Source organism: Castor canadensis, chromosome 9 (assembly GCF_047511655.1).
Source record: "Castor canadensis chromosome 9, mCasCan1.hap1v2, whole genome shotgun sequence".
Taxonomy (NCBI): domain Eukaryota; kingdom Metazoa; phylum Chordata; class Mammalia; order Rodentia; family Castoridae; genus Castor; species Castor canadensis.
In genome coordinates this window covers 83,382,813-83,409,915 of record NC_133394.1, presented here as the reverse complement: position 1 = coordinate 83,409,915, position 27,103 = coordinate 83,382,813, and the positions used below count along the sequence as shown (strand labels likewise).

The 27,103-nt window shown below is 34.9% G+C and overlaps 1 protein-coding gene across 3 annotated transcripts in view; it reads left to right on the top strand.

Annotated features, from left to right (window-relative positions):
- The window catches only part of Arhgap24 (Rho GTPase activating protein 24), a 473,771-nt gene that overhangs the window by 85,493 nt on the left and 361,175 nt on the right, over positions 1-27,103 (top strand). For all 3 annotated transcript variants that reach the window (XM_074041831.1, XM_074041829.1, XM_074041830.1), the window contains exon 2: positions 20,415-20,614. In XM_074041831.1, the coding sequence (XP_073897932.1) occupies positions 20,435-20,614 (180 nt within the window). In that variant the 5' untranslated portion in view covers positions 20,415-20,434. The remainder of the gene's footprint in view (positions 1-20,414; positions 20,615-27,103) is intronic.

The window sequence follows — 27,103 nt, the reverse complement described above, 5'->3', positions numbered from 1 at the left end:
CAGCCATCAGGCTATAGGTAGTTTTATAGAGTCCTTTATTAAAAATCATTGTTTTGCCTGACACTGATGGCTCATACCTGAAGCCAGTCATGGTGGCACATACCTGTCAACCCAGGAACAGCAGAGAGCATAAAATAGGAGGACCATGGTCCAGGCCAGCCTGGGCAAAAGTGAGACCTTATCTCCAGAATAGTAAGAGCAAAAAGGCTTGAGACATGGCTGTAGCAGTAGATTGCCTGCCTAGCAAGCACAAAGCCCTGAATTCAAATCCCTGCACTACAAAAGAAAAAAAAAACATTATTCAAAGCTACAAGAATTTGTTGTTGCATTTTTGTTATGTACAATATGGGAGACTTTGTTATATACCAAGCAAGTTTTTGAGAAAGTCCTTATTTTCTCCAATATACTCAAGGAAACATTAATCCAGAGATGGAAAACTGAGTACATGCTCTCTGTCCTACATTTATTCTTTTTCAGTCTTCTTATCAGTCACAGTTCAGTCAGTGAATGTGTACATGTTGAGTACCTAGTCTTTGTTCAATTCTGGGCAATGCACAATGAGGATTATAAGATACTATACTTGACCTTGAGAGGTTTTTCAGTTGGCTAATAAGATAAGGCTCAGTCCTCAGACACAATTAGAGAAAACCACATTAATTATTGCTGAAATGTCTCCCTTCTTGTGCCCAGACTTTTATACTTCAACATTCTGTTTTTTCTCTTTTGATTATTGACTCTGGTCCAAGGTAGAAGGTCTCTATTTTTGAATACTTTATACTTTGTTATGAAGTAACATGAAGGAAACCAATCCAACTGTTAAAAATCCATTCAGAACCAAGAGTCCCATAGGGAAATAATTCTTGCTGCATTTTGAAAGTATTTTCTAGGGTGAGAGCTGTGTTCTGACATCTAGAGAAAGTATTACTTACTTGAATTTTTTAGTCTTTTTTTTGTCCTTGTTTACCTGTTGGCATCACAATTGCAGAGAACTTTCTTTTTTTATAGAAAGCCATTGAACAAATTTTTTTTAAAGGAAAAGAAAAAAAAACCCCAGAAAACTACTATCTAAGTAAAAAACAAAGAATGGAAACATGTACTACATGTTCCCACATTAAAATACTACAACCCAGTTTTTTTTTTAGCATTTGTGCTTAATTTTGGTTTCAGTCTTCAGAAAACCTTATGGACTGGAATTAACTTGGTTTCAGTGAGTATGTTTCACTACAATACTATCTGGCCATTTGTAGCCAGCATGTCAATGAGAAAAAATAATTTAATTATTGAAATTTTGTCCCTGAAGACTGATACACTTTTTGGAATTTGGAAAGCCAATAAGTATCATTGAAATGTATTCAAGGAAAACTCATGTTTGGTGTGTGTAAACCCTTTAATAGACTCCCAAACTTTCATTTATATTTTGGTGTGAGGTTCTCCCTAACTTCCATTAGAAAGGAACTTTTGAAAATGTATGGCTATATGTACCAAGTTTGAAATATGATTTAGTAATTCAGGAAAGATGTATACCTGGGAAATGAGCTCAGCAATCTAAGAAAAAAACCTATCATCTATACCAGTGTGGGAGAAAAGCAATTCATGTTTCACTCTGGTTATTACTAATAATCCAGGAGGGCAGGACTCCAAATAATTTTCTCCTAGGAAGATTTCTCCTTTCTAGGACTTTGAGGGATAAAGTGAGGTAAGAAACATAGGTAATCAGATGGGATATATATTCATTCAAGCTTTATTATCTGGGCTCAAGAAAGGAAGTAGAAAATTACTATCTCTTTTGTGTAAATAAATCTGTGTATAAAAGACTAGTAGCAAAACAGTGCAGTTTGAGTACACTATAATTCTATCTTGATTAATTTTATTTTCTATTTTGACTTTATATTAGGTTAAGTCATACATTATTGACATTTTTGCAGGTCAAAATCTATCAGAGGTCAGTAATTTGGTATGGTTCACCCTAATTAGAAGTCTGTTTGGGAGAGACTGTTTTGGTCACCTCTCTTCTAAGCAACCTTCTCTAAGACAGAATGGTTAATAAAGACCCATCCCTGGAACTGTCTCCTCAACTGGTAGAGTTGTGTCTTGATGCATTTAATTGACTCATAATTGAATTACCAGCCTAAAAATATTTTGAATTCTACTATCATTACTCATTGACTTTAGCAGTCCTACCAAAAAACAGTAAACTTAGATGAGCTCTTCAAATTCATTTTAGTTTTGTGATTTTATATTTGAGAATATAGCTATGATAAGTTAACAAAGTCTTTGATTTTGTTAAAAATCAAAGTACAAGTACATAAATGGATATACCAATTAAGTTATTGGAAATATTCAATATCCACAAATGTTATATATGAGTTATTGATAGCTTCTGGAAAGTTGATTTTACCATAAAGGACTGATTATACATATTGGATTTCAGTGTACTTTACATTGTTAATGACCTTTGAGTCCTGATAGTTTTTGTGAAGATTTTTGCTTCTACTTTTTCTATGTTAATTCCAGTGAGCATTTAATCAATGTAATCATTGAATTGTGGACAATTCTGGGGATATGTAAGTGGTAAATATATCATAGAGTATGAGAGCTTCATGAGAAAATATTCACTTTTGCCTGTCGAAGGTGGCACAGTTTATAAAGATATGAAGCAAAACCAGTTGGTTTATCCATAAAGCAAGCTACAAGCACAAGACAAGATTTTTGTTAGGAATAAAAACAAAATGGTTTCCTGTAATCTCCAACAAAACTGAGAATTATTTTCCTTCTTTCCAAGTCTTCATTAGAAAATAACTGATAACATAATAAATAGGAGAGCAAGACAACTTTTAACTTGCAATTTAATTGTGCTGAGCTGAGAAACCATTTTAAAGATTTATTTAGGCCTACCATCTTTCATTTTTCAAACAACTTTTTAATGTGACTTAAGGGAATTGCTTAACTCACATTAAAATGTCTGAAAAGTAAGTGTCCTAAGTCTATAAAATAAATTAGAAAAATTGTACTAGGGCATATAATAAGAATAAAGTGTTTGAAACTCTATTCTTAAATGCAAACTAAGTTGCAAAATTTACTACTTGGGTTTTGTTATTTCTTTGAAGATAGTTCCACTAGATTTAAATTAGTTAAGTGAAAGGAAAATGGGGAAGTAAGTTTTTGCAACTTTCAAATATAAAATATTTTTCTATTTTCATTGTGCAGATTCAAGAAGTCTTATATTTCTAAAGTTTTTAATTGGGTTTATGATATGGAAAACAATGTTTCTTAAGTATTCTTACTATGACTAGCATGAATTTTCATTTTTAGATAACTGACATTAAAATTAATCTGCATCAAAAATAATTGTGTTTAAGAGAATTCCTTTTAAAAACACAAATCTGCTTTAGCTCCTTGCTATACACATGTATCAATATCTATACAAAAACAAAATCAAATAAACATTGAAAAAAACCTAATGTAATGCATTTCAAATCATCCCCGAATAAGAAAGCACATTCAAAATTCCATTTTAAACATTATCAGTAATTCAGTGTGACCCACCTTCATTGACCACCTAAGGATATTTAGTTGGCCAATTTCCTTTCAGTAATCAACAAGATCCTAAAATAAGACAAACCCTTGCCCCTGAGAAGACAGTGTAGAGGTTTTGATGAGCATATTAAGCTGTTTATTTTTTATGACAACGCAACTGCTGATATTAGTTGTAGCAAGTTCCATGAAGGAAGAGGTAAGAAGGAGCAATGCATGTTCAAGTGATGAGACAGGCTTGGATGGCTGCTTCCTGTAGCACTTTGAGGGACATGAGTAGGTAAATTGGAATGATAGATAAGGCTAGATTATGAAGCCTAAAAGTGAGGCTAGGTTTGAACTGATGTGCTATGTAGTTGAACTGTATAAAATTAATGTTTGAAAATGATCAGGCTGGCAATTGCACTAAGAGGTAGACCCTTAAAAGCTTTGAAACTGGGGAATGAAACAAAGTTAGCATTTAGATGTGAGCAAAGGGGTAGTGTGAGAGGTGATCAAAGCTGGTTAGGTTGGAGGGGGAGGGTAGAATAAAAGAATGTTTTGGTAGTGAGAGCATCAAATGTTGCTATGCCTAGGAAAAGAAAAATGATAATTGAATCTGGGCTTTTTAGCATTCTATTAATGATGAAACTACTGGTGTCTGATTTTATAATATTGCAAAATTCTGAATGACTCCTGAATCTCAAAGCAAGGCTGGATAGAGTTTTATAGTTTTGATGACATGATTATTTATAACTAATTGAAAGTTGGCTATTTGTTTGTTATATGAGAAAACATTACTTCATATTTGATTGATTACATTTCATAATCAGGTTAGAAAGCAGAAATTTTCTGTAATGCTTAACGTACATTTTACTTTTGTTTTCACTCTGGGGTTGCAATGTAAGTTGTGCTAATACTTGAAGTTTTGCAAGTTACCCGTCATTTAATGTTTAAATTATTGAAATCCTAATGCAGTTCTATGAAAAGTAAATACTGTTAGAGTATTCCCTCAATAGTCTATTAATTTCATTTTATACATTTTCTATTAAACTTTTAAAAAGGGAAAAAATTCAGGATCCAAAGTCAAAAAGGCATTCATATCCTTTCTCAGATATTTGCTAAGTTTATGCTTTTAGCAAGTCACTTTAGCCTCTTGGATCACTAACAGAGACATCAGCCCTGGTTTTTGAAGGTTTTTATCAGGAACATATAGAATTGATGAGAGGTCATGTTAGTATATGTGTGTGTGAGTGATTATTTTTGCAAGGCAGTGTCTCAGACATGCTGAAATATAACGGATTATTATTCTTATATCATGACCCTATCTTTCATCTTTCCCACTGCCATTTGAGAGCACCCTTGCTTAACATTGTTCACCATTTTTTTCTCAGTCCAGGAAAGCTGAGCTTAATGTTTGCATGAGTAATTTCCTACATCTAGGGAGGCTTAACTGAACTGAACAGGTGACCACAGATATTGGCTTCTAGAGTAAGTGATCATGCGTTAGTCATGCTGAAATGAAATTCTTAGGGCTTATGTCTTTGTACTTTTCCAGCTAAAATGACATAGTGCTCTATAACTTCTTTTTTTTAAAGCAAAAAAGAATTTGTCACTTTCACTCCTAATTTCCTTGGTTTATAAAAGACCAAGTACAAGAGCCTCATTCTTTTTTCCTGTGGACTAAGCTGCATCATGGCTGGTTTATTTGCTAGCTTCTGCAAAGGTCAGGCAAAAAAGTAGCCTCTGAGCTCTGCCACCTGACTTTCCAAGATGCTGAAGGGAACAGAGCAAAGGCAACTACAAAAGCATTTCATATGGAAGGATCTGCCAAATATCAGAAATTTAATAGTAAAAATTCAAAATGAAATATATGTGCATAAATATCAGGACAAGAAAATATTAGTGATAGATCCAAAACATGAAGTGCACACAAGTGTATAAATATGGATCAAAATCCAGGTATCAGATTTTGGCATAGAAAATAAATAGCTTATGACTCAATTCACCTTTTCCTTCTAAATTTTTGAATGCATGTGGTTAATTCTACCCTAGAGTATATTTTCTTAAATATATTTGAGAAGAAATGGCAGAACAGTGGTTAAGAAGACAATCTCTTCAGTCTTGTTACCTAGGTTCAAAGTCTTGTTTATTTTGAAAAACCGCTTATTATCAGTAGGACTGTAGGCATCTTCCTGTACTGTAGCCTCTCTCTCTGCAAAGTGAAAATAATAATAGCATATATTTGAGTGTGAAAAATGAGTACACACACACACATATGCATTGCACAGAAGTCATCCTTCAATATCAGTGAGACACTAATTCCAGGATGCTGCCACAAATACCAAAATATGTGAATGCTCAGTCCCTTACATAAAATGGCCTAGAGTGTGTGTGTGTGAAGTTTTACTCTGTGGGTACAATCCATTCCTGCTACTTATTCATATGCTTAAATTATCCCAGATTTAATTAGTAAAAGCCATGTCATGCTATTCTTCTGCCCTTTTTAGATTCCCCCATGATTCTTAAATTATTTCCTTGCTTTCTGGCATATGTTGTTTTAGGATCATTTTTTGCTCTCCTCTCCAAGTCCTGGAATCAGACGTTAATCCAGGTGTCTCTGCTTCCTCTTAGAAATGAATGACATTTGGAAGTCATGGACAGGACCCTGTGCACTAAATGCTAGTGGTGCCTCGTATTTCCAGGCTTTCCCAGCAAGAAGCACTAGAAAATATATGTCTTTATTTATTTCTATATCTACCTATTAAAAACTACGAGTTCATACTAATACCTTCAATTTCCATCTCAAGCCACAGGATACATTGTAGTTTCTCTGTAACTTCCTTTTCCAACAGTGAAATACCCGGCTTCCCATTATGTTCAATATATATGATTATTTGCTCTATATGGAAAACAGAGAAGATCATTTCAGAATTTCTAATCAATAACAAAGCAAAAGAGCAAGCACACTAATTAGAATCCAATATTTAAGCAGTTGCTTTTAATAAAATTTAACACTCTTGAGAGGTGGATATTGGTTGGGAAGGGGCTCAAGAGAACTTTTTAAGGTGATGGAAATGGTGGTGCCAACTGGAACAATGTCACATGGGTTGGTCAGGGTTCCCCAAAGAAAGCCTCATGAACATGGCATATATGTCCAAGAAATGACTTATTTTTAAAAAACTGCTGTGTTTTCAATGTATAGGACTCATTTATCTTTTACTGAATTGATAATTAAGTATATACAGGTAAAGCAAATCTAGTTTTCCTTTCAGTTTATCTAAAACTACAGTGTGAATTAATTATTTTGAAGGGTTAAATTGTGTTAAAATTATATGAGCTCACCACACCAAAGTTCATAATTTGGCAAATCAAAGTCAACTATTATATGTATAATGCTGAGTAAAGTAGAATAGCAGTCAGACTTTTTTCCATTTTGGCATGTTATTTCTACTTCTTCAATTCTAATGAAAAAGTTGTATTGTCACTCACTCAATATAATAAATCACGGGTTAAATAACTGTGGCTTGGTGATTAGATTTATATACTTAGGGAGCCTAATAATTTTCCTGGGCTTATAAAGCAACTCTGGTGGTGTTCAATCCACAGGAATAATTGACAGAGAGGAAGCTGTCTTTACTGGAAATCATTAAGTACCTTAAGTACCTCAGGACTTTCTGTGAAGGAGAAAAACTGAATGTTCATTGTAGACAAATGACTATCTAGTCAAAGTTACTCATTTGTATTTTCTTTGAAGTATGGTTGAATAAAAAGTTGGATCCATAGAGAGGCTTGAAATGATAATGTAATTGACAACATTTGATTTTCCTAGTTTGGAGTTTCTGAAGGAACCTGGATTAAAAATGGTGTTTTAGAAAAGCTTTTATCTAAGCTTAAAAATATGACCACCAGGGGACAGAGATGGAAGGATTTAATGAATGAGTGGCACAAGGGGTGTTTTCCTACTATGAGAGGAGGACCAGCTGAGCTGGTTCTCCACAGCTGGCCTTGACAGTGTTTCTCAGACTCCCACAGCTTCAGCTTTCATCTCTCCACTATTCTAAAAGCTCTTCTTTATTGCGGTCTTTGTCCTCCTTTACTTTGGTTAGCAAAATCCCATTGCTTTTCACATTTAACTATGACAACCCTCTTTCCTTTGAGATAGCTTTTCCAAACAAAAATTAGTATAAGTAAAAGAGGGAGGGGCATAGAAAAGTTTACAAATTGAGATTTATTTTCTTTTCTACTTTCTTTTTTGGTATTTTTATTGTTGTGCTGGAGGTTCATTGTGGCATTTACAAAAGTTCTTACAATATATCATAGTTGAATTCACTCCCATCCATCATTCTTCTGTTATCCCCCAGATTCCTGGAATAGTTTCAACAGGTCTCATTTTCCATTTACATACTTATGTGCACAGTATTTGCACCGAATTCACCCTCTTACAACCTTTCCCCACATCTTCCCCTGTCCCACTGGTACCAACCCCCTAGGAAGGACTTGTTCTGCCCTTCTATTCTCCTATTTTGTAAAAGAAAAAAAATGACATTTTTGTTTGTTTAAGATAGCTATACCAGTTGTTTCCTTGGAAGGGACTAAGGTAGAAAGGAAAAAATAAAGGGGATGAACCAATTTAGGTTATAATACATATATATGTTGAAATATCACAAGAAATTGAGATGCTTATAAAATCAAATTTCTAATCATAGATTAGTTAATACAAAGTAAGAAACATCCAATTATTATTTCTTTTACCCTGGCACAAATTTTGCTTTGTTGCCTTGTGGCCATAAGTGGCAGTGATTTGTTGTCTTTGAACTTTAAAGTTGAATTTCTTTCTCTTTTTTTTCAATGTCAAATGACATCCCTCTCTGGGCAATGCCTGAACTTCCACTTGATATTTAAGGGATGTCTTCAGCTCTTGGTTTGTTTACAGAATTGAAGCAATAATGTCTTTCTCTCCTTTCCATTCATGTTTTATTGATTGTGACTCCTGAATTGCTGTATTGAGTGAACATCTGGAAATGGATCCAGGTGATGGATTAGTAGTGAGGCTAAACAGCAACAGTACAACTGTTGTGTATCTGACAGTTCTTTCTTAATCCCACCAAAGGTAAAGTTTTTGTTTTGATTTGATATTTGTTTCTCCTGGGTTATCAACAGTGGAAATTCCAATGGTTATCTTTTTCACTTATTTCTCAGTAATGGAGTGTGGGAAATGCTTCTAAGTATTTATTAAAATGTTTTTCTCCCTAGTTGAATCAAAACTACCTTAAATATAGAGAAAATTTTCTCTACGAAGTATGAGATATTAAATATGCAACAGAAATAAAGTAAATACTTAGAATAGAGGTTTTTTTAATGGTTTGTTTCACCAAATCATATTGGCTTCTTACTAAATGTTTATAGAAATATTAAAGTTCATACAGAAAGTATTCAAACATGTGGAGGTTAAACAATACACTGTTGAATGACCAGTGTATCATTGAAGAAATAAGGGAAGAAATCAAAAAGTTCCTAATCTCTAGTGAAAATGAAAACACAATGTACCAGAACCAGTGAGACAAGGCAAAGACAATGCTAAAGGGAATTTTATACCTATGAGTGTCTACATTAATAAAATAAAACAACAGATCTCAGATAAACAAATTAAAAATGCACCTTAAGCTTTTAGAAAAACAAAAACAAGGTAAACCCAAAGCTAGCAGACTACAGAGGAATAATAAAGATTAGGACTGAGAGCAGTGAACTTGAGAACAAAAAGCTATATAAAAAATCAATAAAACAAAAAGTTGGCTCTTGGAAAAGATTAATAAGATCAATAAACCCTTAGTCAATCTGACTATGTAGAGGAGGGAAAAGATCTAAATTTTTAAATAAAATTAAAAAGCAAACCTCACCACAAACACCCGTAAAACCCAGAAGATCATTAGGGAATCCTTTGAAAACTTAATTCAAGTAAACTGGAAAATCTAGAAGAAATGGATAAATTTCTAGATTCATACCACCAACCAAAACTGAACCAAGAAGGTATTAACTACTGAAATAGATCTATGACTAGCAATGAGATTGAAGCAGTAACAGAGTCAAGGAAGAGCTCAGGACTTGATGGATTCACTGCCTAAGAAGAACTAACATTACCAAAGGAACACTACCAAACTCATTCTGTGAAGCCAGTATTACCCTCTTTCCAAAACCTAACAAGGATACAACAGAAAAAAGAGAATTACAGGTCAATAACTTTAATGAATATAGACACAAAAATTCTCAATAAAATACTAGAAAATCAAATTCAACAGCACATCAAAAAGATTACACACCATGATCAAATCAGTTTCATTCTAGGGATGCAAGGATGATTCAACTTATGCAAATTGGTAAATGAAATACAGCATGTAGACTTAAATGAAGGCAAAACCACCCAATCATCTCAATAGATGCAGAAAAGGCCTTTGACAAAATTCAGCACCTTTTCATGATAAAAGCACTGAAGATACTAGGAATAGAAGAAATGTTCCTCAACATAATTAAGGCTACATATGACAAACCTATATTAAATGTAGAAAATACAAAAACATTTCTACTAAAGTCAGAAACGAGACCAGGATATCCACTTTCCCCACTCTTATTCAACAATTTTGGAATTCCTAGTCAGAGCAATGAGATAAGCAAGAAATAAAATGGATTCAAATAGGGAAGGAAGATGTCAAAGCATCCCTAGTTGCAGATGATATGATCTTATATCTAAAAGATCTAAAAACTCCACAGAAAACTCTTAGAAATCATAAAATCTTTTGGCAAAGTAGCAGGATATAAAATTAATAAGAAAACCAGTTGTCTTTCTATATACCAACAATTACAGGCTCAGAAAGAAATCACGGAAACAATCCCATTTATAATAAATAAAAAATAAAAAGTAACTAGGAATAAATTTAATTAAGGAAGTCAAAGATCTTTTCAATGAAAGCCGTAAATCATTAAAGAAAGTAATCACAGAAGACATCAGAAGATGGAATGATCTGCCATGCTCATGGATTGGCAGAATCAATATTGTGAAAATGGCTATACTACCAAAAGCAATCTACGTGTTCAACGTAATCCCCCTCAATATTCTAATGACTTTCTTCACAGAGATAGAAAAACCATTCCTAAAGTTCATATGGAAGCACAAAAGACCATGAATAGTCAAAGCAATTCTGAGCAAAAAGTTCAATGCTGGACATATCACAATTTCCAGCTTTGAACTATATTACAGAGCCAGAGCAATGAAAGTAGCATGGTGTTGACACAAAAACAGACACAAAGACCAACAGAACAGAAGACCAGACATAAATTCATGCTGCTTCAACTAACTGATTTTTGACAAACGAGCCCAAAACACATGGTGGAGAAAAGACAGTCTCTTTAACAAATGTTGCTTGGAAAACTGAATATCTACATGTAGAAAACTGTCTTTGACCTTGTATGAATATCAACTCAAAGTAGATCAAACACCTTAATATAAGGCCTGAAACTTTGAAATAACTGGAAGAAATAGTAGGAAACATATAGGTATAGGGAATGACTTCCTAAATAGAACTCTAATGGTTCAGCAGTTAAGAGAAAGGATGGACAAATGGGACTGCATCAAACTAAGGCATCGGGGCAGGGAGCGGAGGTAGATAGTGGGAGTGGTTTAACTAATATGCAGTGTAAGGCTATCCAGAATTATCACAATGAATCCCCCTGTACAATGAATATATGCTAATAAAATGCAAAAAAGAAACATTGAAGCTTAACATATAAAATCTAGAGTGATGTTGCTGATCTTTCCCCAAATACACACTTTTTTTTATTATTGCCCATTCTCTGGTAGTTTGAACAATTTCATTTCAAATGTATCAGGCAAGAGGAGCTTTTAGGGTTTTCTTAGGAAAAGAGTTAAGTATTTATGATGTTATTACTGTTAAGGTTCCTCCAGGTGAGCCCTTTTGATGCCTGTTTTAATCTTTTTAATCATAAGTATTGTATTTTATTCTTGTTTTCTTTACACTTTTAACTTAAATCAGTATGAAGGGTAGAATACAGTGAAACTAACAGCAATTTTGTGATTTCAACAGTTTGTCACTAAATTTAAGTTTAGGTTAAGATGGAAGAATTTGATGTGCTATTCTTGCACTGGTATCTAGTATATTCTAGTTCTAGGATTTTGGGGCAATATTCAGGATCCTTGAGGTCTCTGGAGTCAATCTAATTGGCTCCAAAGACTGAATCTTTCATCCATTTACTCTTTAATTTGTCATTTAGTCAACAAATCTTTGATTCTTCATTATATGCCAGTTAGTGGGTTCCAGGGAACACATAATCTCAAGGAATGATGGTGTAGAGACCTGAAAAGAATAAGTATAGGACCCACATGTGATAAAGTTTAAGGCCAGGATGATATGGGAGAACATAGGAGAGGTGCTTCCAGACTAGGGGAGAAAGTGGCAGGGAAGCTTTTGTAGAGACTTGAAAGAAGTATAGAAGTTAACTACAAGGTCCAGGCAGTGAGAATCAATATGTGAAAGCCCAAAGCATTTTCAAAGTATTGCAAGAAATTCAGTTAGTTCCTGACAATAGATTTAGGCTCCTGGAATTGATCTCAGAGCTAAACAGTCTCCATTAGAGCCTTCACAGTGTGGTACTAGAGTGCTGATTCCCTTGCAGACACCACCATCTGATTTGTTCTTTAAGCAAAGGGGTGATATGGTAGAGAGTGTGAGGCAAAAAGTGAACTGTTTGTCAGTCTCCAGTTTTCTTTAGTTGGTAGTTGCTTTTTTCTACTAAAAAATATATTTCTAAGATCTAATTCTTTAAATCTTCTCTTGTTAAGTGCTTTTTTGGAAGAGTACATATTTGTAATTCCTTCTATACAACCAAACTCTCACTTGAATATTTAGCCATGTAACCCATTTTTACCCTTGTAAAGTTTTTAGTGTTTGGTTAGTTTTCTGTCTTAAGAGATATTCATTCTCTCAACGCATAGCTATGTGTTACATGGTGGTCATGTACCCTGTGCAATATAACACCTGTATTATATAACACAAGTATCTACCAACCTCATGGTGCTCACATGTGAGAGGAAGACACATAAGCAATAAAAAACAAAGTATGTCAAAGAAGTGCTTCTTGTGTACGGGGGAGATGATAAAATAAGGCAGTATGATAGAATATGATGAGGAAAGAGGCAGGTACTAGTAAGAACACAAAAACAGATCTATGTTAAGGTTACATTTGAGTGGAGAATTCAATGAGGATTAGTTAGCCATTCAAAGATGTGAGAACAGTGTTCTGGGAAAGGTAGGCAGGGCACATACTGGGCATATTGGACAAATAATTTGGGTTTAACTCTGAGTAAAAGTGAGTAATTACTGGAGCATTTTAAGCACTGTGGTAACCTGACCTGATTTGCTTTCTAAAAGGAAATTTTGCTATTATGGAAAGAATGTATAACATCACTGTGGTAAGAATGGATTCAGGGAGTAAATGGAAAGCTATTATGATAATAGAGGAAAAAAATGTGATTGGGTCTGCATTTGTATAGTGTCTTGTCCAGAACATATACTCTATAGAATCTAAAAATATTGCTCCATCTCATTGTATTCATGTGTGTATGTGTATGTGTTTGTATATGTGTGTGTGTGTGTGTGTGTGTGTGAGAGAGAGAGAGAGAGAGAGAGAGAGGGATTGAGAGAGAGGTATTGAATGAAAGAGGTGGAGAGAGAGGAAGAATTTTATTCAGGGTTGAACTGTATAGTCACATTATATTAGTTTGTTTTCTATTTCTACATGAGAATATTCCTGAGGCTGGGTACATTGTAAAAAGAAGATTTCTTTAACCCACAGTGCTGGAGGTTGAAAATCTGAGATCAGGGAGCCCCATCTGTGTAGCCTTTGCTGAGGGCCTCATGGTAGATGGCATCACACTGGTGGCAGAAGAGATCACATGACAAATCAGAAGATCAGGAGATTTTGGGACAGGGAATAAAGCTAAGTTTAAATTAACTTTGGTTAAGACAGTGGGGAAGTTCTGGAGCACAAATATAACGAGTTTATCTTTCATAAGGCAAAGTGGACCCATTTTTATCCAATTAGTCATTGGCTAATGTAGAGGAAGAATCTCCTAAAAGATTCTTCTTTCACAAAGGCATTATTCTGGGAAAGGAAGTTGCTGAGAATCATAACCAGCTACCATTCAGACTTTGTTGTAGGGTGAGTACATTGGCAGGGTCTTCTTCTACTTAGGCTACCATAACAAAATACCATAGAATGGATAGTTTAAACAACAAAAATTATTCTTTCATAGTTCTGTAGTCTGTTAAGTCTTAACCTCAGATGTAGACTTAGATTGGCAAGGTGGATTTTGTTCTGAAGCCTCTTCCCTTGGCTTACACGTAACTAACATCTCACTTTGTGATCACCTGAGGTCTTCTTTATGCAGACACAGAGAGAGACAGAGAAGTGTTTCTTCTTATAAGGCCACTAATCTCATCAGATCAGGGCCTACCCTTGTGACCTCATCTAACCTTTATTATATCCCTAAAGGCTCATCTTCAAACACCATCAAGTTGGAGATTGAGACTTTGACCTTGGGAGGGGAACAAAAATCGTTCAGTTCATAAAAGCAGATGGAGCACCAACATGTGCTAGTATTCAGGGTCAGGAGAGAAGGACATGGTATTAAGAGTAACCAGAGAAAATCCAGACAGAGTCAGAGGTTGGATAAAGGAGGAATTTGATAGAGTTGATATTCAAATTTGTATTCACGTTGAGCTGAAGTAGTGGGCTGGGTAGTTTAAATCAAGTAGGGGTGATTGACATACAGAAAAAAATAGGCTATTTTATCTTAAAATTACTTAATATTTAGAAATCTAAAAGTATGTTAAGTTCTAAATTAGTTGTACAGGTAGTTATTAAATAAATTTTCTATGAAACCATCAAAAAAATCCAGAACTTCACAGACTGACTGTAATAAGGTAAAGCTCCTTTTATGTTCTTTACTCCATCAAAAATGTCAGATCTACAGACATATGCATGTATGTCCTCCAGTGGCATAGCACTTAGTATTTAAATAGCTATAAAAGAATACCCATAACTACTTTTTCTCTTAAGGAGATTTTGTTCTTTAGGGAGAATGCACACAATGTATATATACCCACACCCACTATCATGCATGTACACATGTCTCATAATTTATGTAAGCTTTTGTAATGTGAGCTGCTCTGTATAGAAAGACTATATGCTAGCATTTAGACATACAGCCAATAAAAATCCTACTACTTCACAAACCAGCATGTTATCAACAGCTACAAAGCAAAGGATATTTATAATAAGAAAATAGAATTCAGATAAATATTGGCTATTTGTACTTACTGTGTACAGTGGAGTTACATCTTACAAAGGAATTTTGTTCTAACGTTAACACAAAAGACAACTATTTGATGTTTGAGATTACAGCTTTTAATTGACAGTTTACCATGTTTTACAACTCTCTTTCAAAGCTATCTTCCTCTTCAATACTTGAAAGCCTCAAATAACTCATAAATTGCAGTGTTTTACTAATATTGTCCATTTTTGTTCCCTTCCCCATCAATAGAAAAGGTCACTGTTCTTTGACTGAACCACTGGAGCGATTTGTTTGTAATGAGGGTCCATAAAGCATGAAATCAGGAGCTCCCAAACTCAGATCATATTTACACAGCAAGATATTTATCCTTCCAGTGGCTGAGGAGTCTGACACAGGTGTGGGTGCAGATACATTTCTTCCACTTCTCACTAGCTGTAGGAGCAAACACTCATGTTGGAATTGCTTATACTATTTTAGTTATTTTCTCTCCATCTTTCCTTTTACTCTAAAGCCCTCCTATTTTATTCCCTCATGTTTGCTGAACATGTGTAGTTGAATCTACATAAGCTAAATTTAAATATGTTGCAACTCTGTGGCATCTAGCATTTTATTTATATGCATCTTTGTGTATTCTTTGTTGAAATAAAGTCACAAATCTAAAATGCGTATGTGTGTGCTCTTTGGGTTGAGAAAATTTTGTTAGGAGCATAAATTTCATTCTGACTTTACCATGTAAAAGTGTTGTGTTCCTAGTTCCTCTGTTTGAAAAAAAGACCCATGCCATGTGAGTACATGCAGAAACCAGTTTCTGCTGCTGAAAAACAATTCAAAGCCCATTGAATGATGGGAACTTTCCATCTTGTGGCATTGTTATAGGATCCAGGTCACAAGCAGGTGCCAGAAGGTTGTTGGTCTTGTCAGAGAAAGTATTCAAGGATGGATACTATAAAGCAAGAGGTTTATTAGTGTAAAGAAAATTGAATATAAAGAAAAGTATGCTTGAGAGGAAAGAGTGGGCAGGCTTGACTATGTGTGACTTCTGGGAGAGTCCCAAGACCTCAAGCCTTTATTGGGCTGTTGGCATGGAGTAGTCATTACTGGAAACTGGGTTATACATCATTAACTCCTCCCACACATCAGGTGAGGGACTTTCAGCCTTGTATAGTCAAACCAGGATGGTCATTTTCTGCAGGCTGTGGCTGTTGTGGGTCAACAGGATCCTGCTGTATGTCACAAGTCATTCTGTCAACATCAATGCACCAGGATGTGATTTTTCATCAACATCCAAGCCATCATTCTTAGCCGTTGGGTTCACTAACTCCCTTCCTAACTCCTATGCCAGCATGGAACAGTAGCACTCATTAAGGCTTTTTCCTAAGAGTGATAAGAAGATATAAATTTAATTTCTCAATTCTGTTATTTTAGTTTGAAGTAACCATGTATATACATTGCTACTATATGGTCATTGTTCTGTTGATTTGGTAATGAAGCTGGTAATTCTATTTTGTAATCTCATGTACCATTCTGCTGCTCTGCCTTGACTAAACTGAAAGTATTTTCCAAGTGGAGATTCAGCACCATCATTCTCTGAGAATTTGAGTAAATAAACTACTCTTTTTAGCACGTAGCCACAATTGGGTACATGTATTTACTACCCAGGCTAAAAAGTATAAATTTTGAATGTTGTTTTTACATAATGAGAAGTTTGGGATTTATTCAAATGTGATAATTTCAATATTGTGTTTAAGAAGACAACTGAAATCTCCTGTATCAGAGGAAAAAATTCAAACCCATGTTTTTAAATTATGCAATTTTCTGTAGGGCATTAACTGAAATTAAAAAGAACCCTCCAAATATGTTCTTTGTAGAAATTCTGTTGTGATTATTTATAGCTTTGTTGATTTGGCAGATGTTTACTGAGTACCATGTAAGCCTGATGAAAAGCACTGGGTACTATAGTGAGATAAAACACATCCTTCACCTTGTGAAGCTTATGGCCTCTTCATGGGGTGATAGATAGACAAACAGAAACAAAAATAAAAAGGTGCATGAGTAAGAAACAATCTAGCAACTTAGGAAAATATTAGGAAGACAAAGGACTGAGTTCAGTGATGGAGCATAACAAGAGGTGAACTAATTTTCAGGATGATTCGTAGAGGCTTGCAGGAAGGAGGTAAATTGTAGACTGAGATTTAGATGAAAAGGAAGAGACCATGCAAAGAGCCTGAGGCAGGGTATTTCAGAGAGAGAGAGATTAGAAAGTATTAAAACTCAAAACATAAAGAAGCTTGGGCATTTCTAGAATTGAGAGGAGCCTGATGCGGTTTAGTATGTGTGTGAGTGGGTGGGTGATAGGAATGAGGTGGCATGAAACTAGAGTAGAGAGGTAAATAGGTGCCAGATGATTCAGAGCCTTATCGGTCATGAGAAGAATTTTGAAATAACTACAATTAGAAGCCAATAAAAAATTCAAGTGTGTGCATCACTGTCTGATTTGAAATTTTAAAAGCTCATTTTGGCTGCTTTTTGAAGAACTATGTGTGAGCATGTACCTGTGTTTGTGTGTGGTTAAAAACAGAAGCAGGACAGACCATTTGGAAAGGTATTATAAATGTCTCTCCAAAAGATAATGTCAACCTGGACCATAGACATGTACTGGAGATGAAACTAAGTAGACAGATTTGAAGTGCTTTGGGGAGGGTACCCACTAGGTTACCACTTTTTTTTTGAAACTGAGTGTGTCATGGTGTCATTTACTAAGATGCATTTTGAAGCAGGATCAGGTTTCAGAGAGTGATTATGTTTACTTTTAGACACTTATCATGAAACCTACTGCAAAATTGATTCATTGTTCGAACATTGATTGACCTTCACCATATGCAAGATATGTACTAAGTGTGGAGGATATCTGGTGTCTTTACAGTTGTGGAATTAGAGATGATAGATTGCAGAGTGCTCAAGAGGACCACAGTTTGAAATAATCTAGTCCAGCATCTTTATTTTAAAGAGTAGAATATGAAGCATTTCTCTAGAAATATTAAGACTCTATAAAATGATGGTTATTTTCATAAAACATATTTGTTATTCCAGTAATAATTGTGGCATTATTTTTCCATAGAGATATGATAATATGTTTTTATTTCTGTTATAATCAGTTGTTACAATTAATATTATTAAAATACTTTCTGATGCATTCTGAAGTCATGGAAATGTAGGTAGTTTAGCCAAGAGTTCAGTGGGCAATGCTTTCCATGGCTTTAGTCAGACTTAACAAACAACAGATACAAGAAGAATCATAAACCATGTTCATAATGTATGCATGTTTTTCACTAAGACATTAATGGTAGATTATAGGGGAATTGCCCACTGTATTTCTGTATTGTTGATGGTGGGTAACTAATTACTTTCAAATACTTTAGAGGGAATTTTTTAAACTTAATAGAAAGCATGAATTTGAAAGGAAAGAAATAAAAGGTCCAAAAGAAAGAATTTGTTTTTCTGTAATACATTCTAGGTGTGTGTGTGTGTATGTGTTGGAATGTTTCTTTTATGGTTCTATTTAACTTTATAAGTTATGATGTTTGGGCAAAGAATAAATAAATGCAATGAAATAAATTATGCAGATTTGAATAATTTAAATACCAGGAGACAAAAAAAAAGAGATTCTTTAAGGTGGTCAAAGTAAGCATGCTTATTATCTAAATTACATTACAGCACTTATCGTTCATTTATAGTGGGGCTTGCTTGGCTCTTTATACTAGGTCAAGTGCTGTGAAAGAAAGGAGTTAAAAATTTCTGCCCTCTGGGCATAACAAACAACTCATCAGGCATGATCCAATCTGCACTAGCACATGCGCACATTGGAGCAGAGGATGTTCCCTGCAGTAAGTTGCTGCCTGGGAATGCCCCTGGAGCACAGTTACAGGATGTCTTGCAGAGGTGGGGAGTTATGAACTAGAAGGACATTTCTGTGTAAAAGAGGTTATAAGCAAATATTGAAGGAGACAGATACTTGAAGTCTAAGAGTATTGTAGACAGACGATTAAAACCAAGATGCACATATGAATAAGTGAATAAAGAAAAAAATGAATAAATAAAACCAGGATGGAGATAGATTGGAATGCATGCTGGTGGAGAATTAGGTTGCAAAGATGGTTGAAATAATCAGAATAAAAAAACAAAGTTTTGATCCATTGCTCCAGCTGGAATGGCGAGATTGCATTCAAAGAACTGGATGAGCCCTAGTAATGGAAGGTTAGACCCTACACGTCCAAAGAAGAATAAGAAACAACCAAGTGCTAACAATGGACAATTCATAGAATTTATAGCTAGGACAGTGAACATAAAAATTGGGTGAAAATCAGTGATGAACATAAGGACCAGTCAAAAAGATAGCTTGTCTTCTGGAATTGATCAGAAATAATAAAATAGAGCTTTGTGAATGAATATGCCTTATTAGAAATTTTCTATTTCATGAGTTAACCTCTCTGTCCTCATCAGACACAAGGAAGATGGTGCACTTTTACTTAATAAATGCTTAGAAGTAAGCATTAAGGAGAATTTGGAAGAAGCTTTTGGCAGAAGACAATTTCTTTTAACCTTAACCACATATCCCTGGCTCTCCCAGAAAGCCCACCTTCTCTGTTCCTAATGTGACCATTAGCTACTCAACCATTGGTGACTATTGTCTCTATAATGAGCTCATTTTCTTGCTATGTATCAGGTATAATGCCTTGAACTCCTTCACATCTAACCTTAAAACATTCTTCTTTTCATGACCTGTACTGGGACACACTTGTAGCTCCTCAAGTTTGAGGGCAGATGGGAGGAACAGGAAATTCAACTGGCCAAGCAAGTTTTTTGTTTTTTGCTTTCTCCTAAACTTTTCAGCTGCACTGATCCCCAATCAGCCAGAGAAAGTCTCAAGGGGATGCGCCAAAGGAAGGAGAACGCTACATCTTGAGAAATTTTTACATATGCAAAAACAAAATGTCTTTCATTGAGGTTTTAAAATAGTTCCTATAAACTGTAACGTGTGTGGGGCTGGCTAGTGCTTGCTCAGGTAGCGGCCTGCACAGGCAGGACCCATCAGTGCAGCGCAGACCCAGAAGCTGACTGCTATCATGAAAATTAGTTTTTTGTTGGTCATTTTAGTTTGTTTTCAAAAGTCTCTTCTTAACACATTACCTCTAGAACTTTCCCAGTTTTTACTTCTGCTGAGGAAAAACAGGTTCTCATTAGCTGCCAGCTTACTTAAGAAGGCAGGAAAGCACAAGCTCTCTCCAAGTTTCCTCTGGGCATGTTGTTGGCAGATCTGTGGTTTCTTTCTAGAAATTTGGACAATGAGTTAATAAACATTTTTCATCCTTCCTCCTCCTCCTCATCTTTCTCCTCTTCCTCTTCCTTTTTTTAAACTCCTCCTCCTCTTTCTTCTTCTTCTTTTTTTTTTAGAATGGGGTAATAGGGGTAGTTTAAGAAAGAATTGAATATAACAGAGTACTTATTTTTTCCTTTTATTTTGTTTGCTTAATAGGAAAGTCCATCAGCTTGATAATGGAGGAGAGCAATGACTCCACAGAGAACCCTCAGCAGGGCCAAGGACGGCAAAGTGCCATGAAGTGTGGGTGGCTGAGGAAGCAAGGAGGCTTTGTCAAGACTTGGCATACACGCTGGTTTGTGCTCAAGGGAGATCAGCTGTATTATTTTAAAGATGAAGATGAAACCAAGCCGTTGGTAAGTAGGAGAAAATAAAAAAGCACAGTAGGCCCAAGAGAACCAAGAAGTAGAGAGAATTACTAGAAACTGAAGAAGACTGAGGCCAGCTCAATCTTTCTGGTTGTTCTCAGTTCATATAACATATGCTTTTCACCAGTGTTTGCTTTGATTTAGAGATGAACGACTGGCTAATAGAGACCAAGAAGCAAAAGTATACTTGTCTAATGTGAATTTTAAGTTTTACTAAGCTGGAACAGAATGTCTAAGTCCTTCAGGCAAAATTACTTCATGAGAAAGTATTAATGGACAACTGTGAGGACATATATTCCAAGCCAAAATTTCTTTTCTTTTCCTCAGGAGTAAGTTGAAAGCATAGATTTGAAGGGAAACTGTAAACACAACTTTCAGTAATTTCTGAGACATCTTTAGCACCAATTCCCCGAGGCTTCCTCTCTACCTTAACTCACATAAAATATCGATATGGTGCTAAACCTAGCAATGCTGATACATTCAGCTAGCATGCATAATGGACTCCTCTGGGAATAGTCTCTGTATTTCTTTGTAGCTACTTAGTGGTCCTTTATTTCTTTATTTACCTATCATTTTCTTAGCCACAAGTCTCAAGACTGTAAAGAGAAAAGAAACATTTCCATCTTCATTTTCAGAGTTCTCCACTGTGATCACTGGTTATTAATTGATGGAAGGATGTGATTTGAGATGTCACTCCTGTGTTTTCCGTTTTCTACATCTATGGGACATACAAATGAGAGGGGAAATAGATTGGTTTTTCTGAACATCCCTAACAGTATGTTCTTGAGGCTATTTCCTCTCATGCTAACATTCAAGAACTTCATTAGAAATTTAGATCAGGACTCTGAATTAGTATTTTAAGTCCCTGAGGCAGTATAATTTCACAAGTTTCTTATTCCTGTAATTGAATACATAAAAATAGCAATGAAAATACATTCTGTAAACTTCAGTCACTTTTTGAAATTGCTGCTAATTTTTGAGCATTTAATAGGGCTAAGGATTTACATATGTTATCATAAGAAGTATTTACATAAATCTTTGAGGTAGGCATTATTGACCCGATTTTTGCGTGAAGAAGTCAAGGTTATGTGTAATGCACCTTACCTGGAGTGAAGCAGACAGTGGAGCCATGATTTGACTCTAGCTACGTCCAAGTTCATATGGTCTCAGTCAAAGGCCTCATGGTAAATTAGTAAGAATGTCTCATCGTGGTATTATGACAGCGATAGCATATTTTCCTATCTGTTATTTTACTTTTCATAGCAAACCTTTGGGAATATGATGATTATTATCACAACAGGTTGTGACTTAGAACATTTCTACCTGGTTAGGAATGCTTAAAAGTATATGTCTTTCATTTCATCAGAGATGTTTCCTCCAGTATTATTGAAGTGTCCCTTCAATATATGAAAAATCTGTAGGCTTAGGAATGGCTATACAGAGCATTTAGACCTTGACTTTGGTGGGGTCTTCTGGGTAGATGAATCAAGGAAAGGCACTCAGAACAGAGGGAAGATATGGACTCATATCATAGTCATCTATAGATAGATTGCTCCATATTGTGAGTGTGGGAAAATGGCAAGAAGTGCAGTGAGAGAGACAGATGGGGCCACAGTGGAAAGGAATCTATATGCTGGGCAGGAACTGGGTTCTCCATGGGCAGTGGGATTTATTTCAGACAACTATGCTGATCTCTTACAAAAGAATCATGGCAGTCATTCCCAAATTTGTTGGAACCTAAGTTAATGAATATAGTTTTCTCAATTAGGTGTTTTTTTCCATGTCTACTTTCAATTTTCATCTTTCCAAGAACATAATATATTTTTCTGACTTAGGGTAACATATACTAATTGGACTTGATATTGTTTTTCATGTTCTTGCTCAAATTGTACCTTGCCACTTATCAAGGACTAAAAAGGTTCACTTTCACTTCTCTTGTATTTTCTTTTTGAGCAAAAAGCAAAAGTGCCTCTGGGTTTCCCCCATTTTAGGAAGTCAGTGAGGACAATGATTTTCCAAAACTTAACCAAGGTACCCTGGCAATGCTTTAGAGATCCATCTCAAGATATGTCTGTTTGATATTTAAAATAAATCAAACCAAGTATTTTTAGTATCCTATGATTTTTATAAAATACAACCCCCCCCCAACTTTAGTTTATTGTGAACAAAACTTTACTGAGAGACCACTGGCTACAAATGTTTGTGCTTATACAGAGACATGTTTTATTCACCACAGATTTAAGAACTAAAGTTGATTTTTGCTATTTCTGAAAAATATCAGAAAAGTGATGTATATGCTAATTTTTGAAAATACATTAATACATCCATAATTTTTGTTTCATGGACCACTATTGTAAATATTTTATATGGCTATATTTTTCCATTTTTTTAGGTAGCATTTTTTCCTATTTTGATTTTTTACTCTTACAATAATATCATACTTACATATAGAGAAGAGATAAAAATCAAACTATACAGAAGACTATAAAAATGATCTTCCCTTTTACTGAATATTCCTATGACAGTAATTTTTTAAAAACTGTTAAAATAGATTTAAACAAAATTCATGAAAATATTTGTTTGGCCACCTTTCACTAATATTTGTAACAAATGACTGAGGCCTTAATTTAAATATCATAACTTGACAGAATGAGATGAATTAGAGAAAATGCATAAATATTATAGTTACCCTAAAAATAACCAAATCAGCTCTCTTAGACACATATGTCTTACTTCTTCTATAAACTATATTATTACTTAAATAAAAGCCAACTCTTTCCTTGGGCTATGCTGGTGAATATTTCTAACATACTCTCATGCTAGAAGTGATTGTAGAAAGTATTGATTTTTAGAAGCCAATTCAAGACTCCTGATAAAATGGCTAAAACCCAAACAGGCACCAACCCAATTAATCTAGTCTAGACTTTCTACAACAGATATTGATCCAATTGTTTGGGGAATGTTTTTTCTGGACATGATGAGGATGACACTATATTAGATCACAATGGATTTTCTTAACTTAGAGGACAAAATGATTTTAAGTGAGGAATTATAACCTGAGGGCTAACCTCTGAATGTGAAGGAATTGTTTATTAAAGAGTAATTTCCAATTTTATATGCTTAATGAAACTTATGAGTTCATGAAATCTCTAAGAGACTTAGTGCTCTCTGTTATAAAATAAGAGCCAGAAGAAGTCAAAACCCCAACTAAGTGCTTAAAATAATACTGGAAACACTAGAATTTGCATCTTATCCTCAATTCTAAAACAGACTTTAAGGTAGCATCTGAGTCTCTATACTTATGTAGATACATAAAATAGTGTGTGTCATCATAAATTTCTAGGATTTCTTAGAGCTTTTCTAGGAATTATTATATCAAGAAATGTATTATTAGTATAAAATATTATTTTATCCTACTGTTAGTTGAATAATATCTTGTTGTTTCTTTCAATATAATAATATAGGCATAACAATTATTTCAGAATAAAGACTTGAGTAAAATTGTTTGGGTTGAATCTTGACTCCTCTGTTTACTAATTCCAGTAGATTGGGAAAATGGATTAGCTTTACAATGAGATCATAATAGTACATACCTTATAATATTACTATCTGGATTTGCTGAGAGAATTTTTGTAGATGATTTTAGAAAGCAATGGTCCATAGTAAGCATAAAATAACTATTACCTATTTTTATAATGTTAGGGAATTTATTTTAGGATATTCATACTAATAATTCCTTCATTTGATTATTTTTAAACTCAATACATTTGTAGACTTCCAATTTGCCTTCAGGTATTGTGCTAGATTCTAGGAAATACAAAGGTGATATATATAAAAAATAGACTTCCCAAAATAAAGATTTGAAAGAAGCAGATTATTTCTTTCTTAGGTAAAAATGCAACCAAAAATTTAGAAATGCAGATAGCTGGTGATTTTGCATTTTAAATTTTGGCCTTCCAAATTCACCATGGGGTCATTTACAACCCAATCATCTAGGATAGGGATTAGAAAAGATTATTGTATAGAAGATTAGATGGACCAGGATTGTAGTGGTCCTCATCACTGGGTTCACATTCCTTAGCCAGATGCAGTGTATCATGACCACACCTGACTGCAAAGGAGCTGGATATGCAGCTTACCTTAAACTGTGGAATAGAGGCAAATATGTGTATTGAAAAGAGTGAGCAGTCTCTGCTACTGGTATTAAAATAACCCTGCATTTATGAAGAAGGAGTTAAATTCCAAAAAGGGATTTGCACACTTACAGTTTCTGTACAAGGTACTAAAGCTTTTAATAGGAATAGTTTGAACACAGAAGAAACACCTATTACTAGCTCAAGGTTCTGACAGGGTTTCTCAAAGGAAGAGACATTTAACCTGAGAATTGAAGGATCATACCAATAGCTGTTGTGGTGGTATACAATGTAGTGATGAAAAAGTATAGTTTGTGGCCTTTTGCTAGATTTGGGGGGATTTGAAATGGTCTAATATTTTGATAACTAAGAAAGAAGACAAGTAATGATATGAAATGGTTTTGGAGAAGTAAACACAGGCAGGTACATTAATAGTGCACATTATGTGGTATAAATAATTCTAGATTTTACCCTGTTTTTATGTGCCTATTTTCTTTGTTTTGGATTTAAAGTTAAGCAGTTAAAATAGGACTCAGTACATGGTTAGCTAATGTGAAGGAATCCAAATGTGTAACCCCAAAAGGTCTCCTCTGACAGGACTGGAACTGTCTTATGTTCACAAAGTTAGCCGGACTCAGAAAGCCAAAAATCATATGTTCTCCCTCATATGCCTAAAACAAATGCAGTAATATTATTAGACATGGGTCACATGCTAAGGAGAAGACACATACAGGAGGAATAGGGAAAGGTAAGAAACCACCAACAAAAGTGTATGATGTACCCACTGCAGAGGAGCTAATATAGTAACCTTAAAATGACATAGGTCAATATAGGAAGATGACTGGGAAGTAGTGAAGAGGTCTGGTAGAGATGAATCAATTTGGGTTGTAACACACTTGTGCATGGAAGCAATGCTAGGAATCTCAAATTACCAAAAACGCTATTCTTTCTTATTATTGCCTATGTCTTCTCTTCAACAAAATTGGAGAAGACAGAACAGGTACTTCCTGGCAGCAAGGGGTGTCGGGGGGAGAGGGAGGGAGTTGGGGGGTGGAGGAGGAAAATGGTCCAAACAATGTATTCACATATGAGTAAATGAATAAAGAAAAAAATAACTGGTCTATATTATGGTATGATTTCTGGAAAAATTATTAGGAATCAACTGCTACAGATAGGCACAGTTTTCTATCATCTGTCCTTACAGAAGCAGGAATTATTGGAAGGCTTCTCTGCTAACTGTTGAGTGTAGGAGGAAGAGCTGAGAACATCTGTGACTATTGAGAGGTCACTGAAGAGGAAAAAAGTGTCAAGGATGTCTTGGGAAAAAGTAGAGCTCAATGGGCTAGGGGTTTTGTAAACAGCTTCTAGAATCAAACAACCTCTGATCTCTCTAGAGTCTGCCACCAGCTACAGGCCTTGGCTAAGTTATTAAACTTAATGCTGTGTTATTCATCTGTAAAATATAAGTGACAATAATACCTATTTCACAGATCAGTTGTTTTTACAGTGCTTACATACTACTTAGTTGTAGATATATTATCTATTGTTTTTACTGGTACCATATTTTTCATCACTTTATCATCTTTGACCATCAGATGCTCTGACACACCAGTTTGGAAGTTAAGATCTCTATATACACTTTATTTCTTGCATAGTGAAGGAAATAATTGATAATCAGCCACATAGGAGCTCATTTTGCTTGTCATGCTAACCTCAGAGTAGAAGATTACTTGATTTCATATGTGACCTGTGCTGTCAACTATTGAAATCACATGAATAACTTCCCCCAAAAGTAATGCTCACTTTTGAAATGTCTTCTATCTTTGTTTCAATTATTTTGGGGGCTCTTTCAGAGCTGATGAAAATGGTTATGATGACACATAAGGAGACTTAAGGGAATCTCTTCTCAAGATTGGACGACTTCTGAGAGAGAGGCTGCACTGGTTTACAGCACCTATTCATCAACATCAACTTGATGGGAAAACTACTAGAGTTGAATCCCCTAAGTTCTGGTTCTCATTTTTACTTGCAATGTCTAAAGCCTTTTGTTTGTTTGTGACGCAATTCAACATATGGAGCTAGATAGTCTATATTTTTACCATCTCATTAGCTGAAACTCAGGTAATTTCCATTATGCCAACTAGTAGAGAAGAGAATTTAGGGAAAAAAATGAGTGGGCAGAAATGTAATTTGAACACACAGTTTTGGTGTTTGTAGCAATGTCTTAAAGAGCAACATTCTTCTCCCCTCTCCCACAACAAATGAACTATTTCACAGCCATTTGTTACTTATTCTCTTTAAGGTTTCTTTTGGGCACTTGATCTTCCTGTCTTCTTTAATTTTA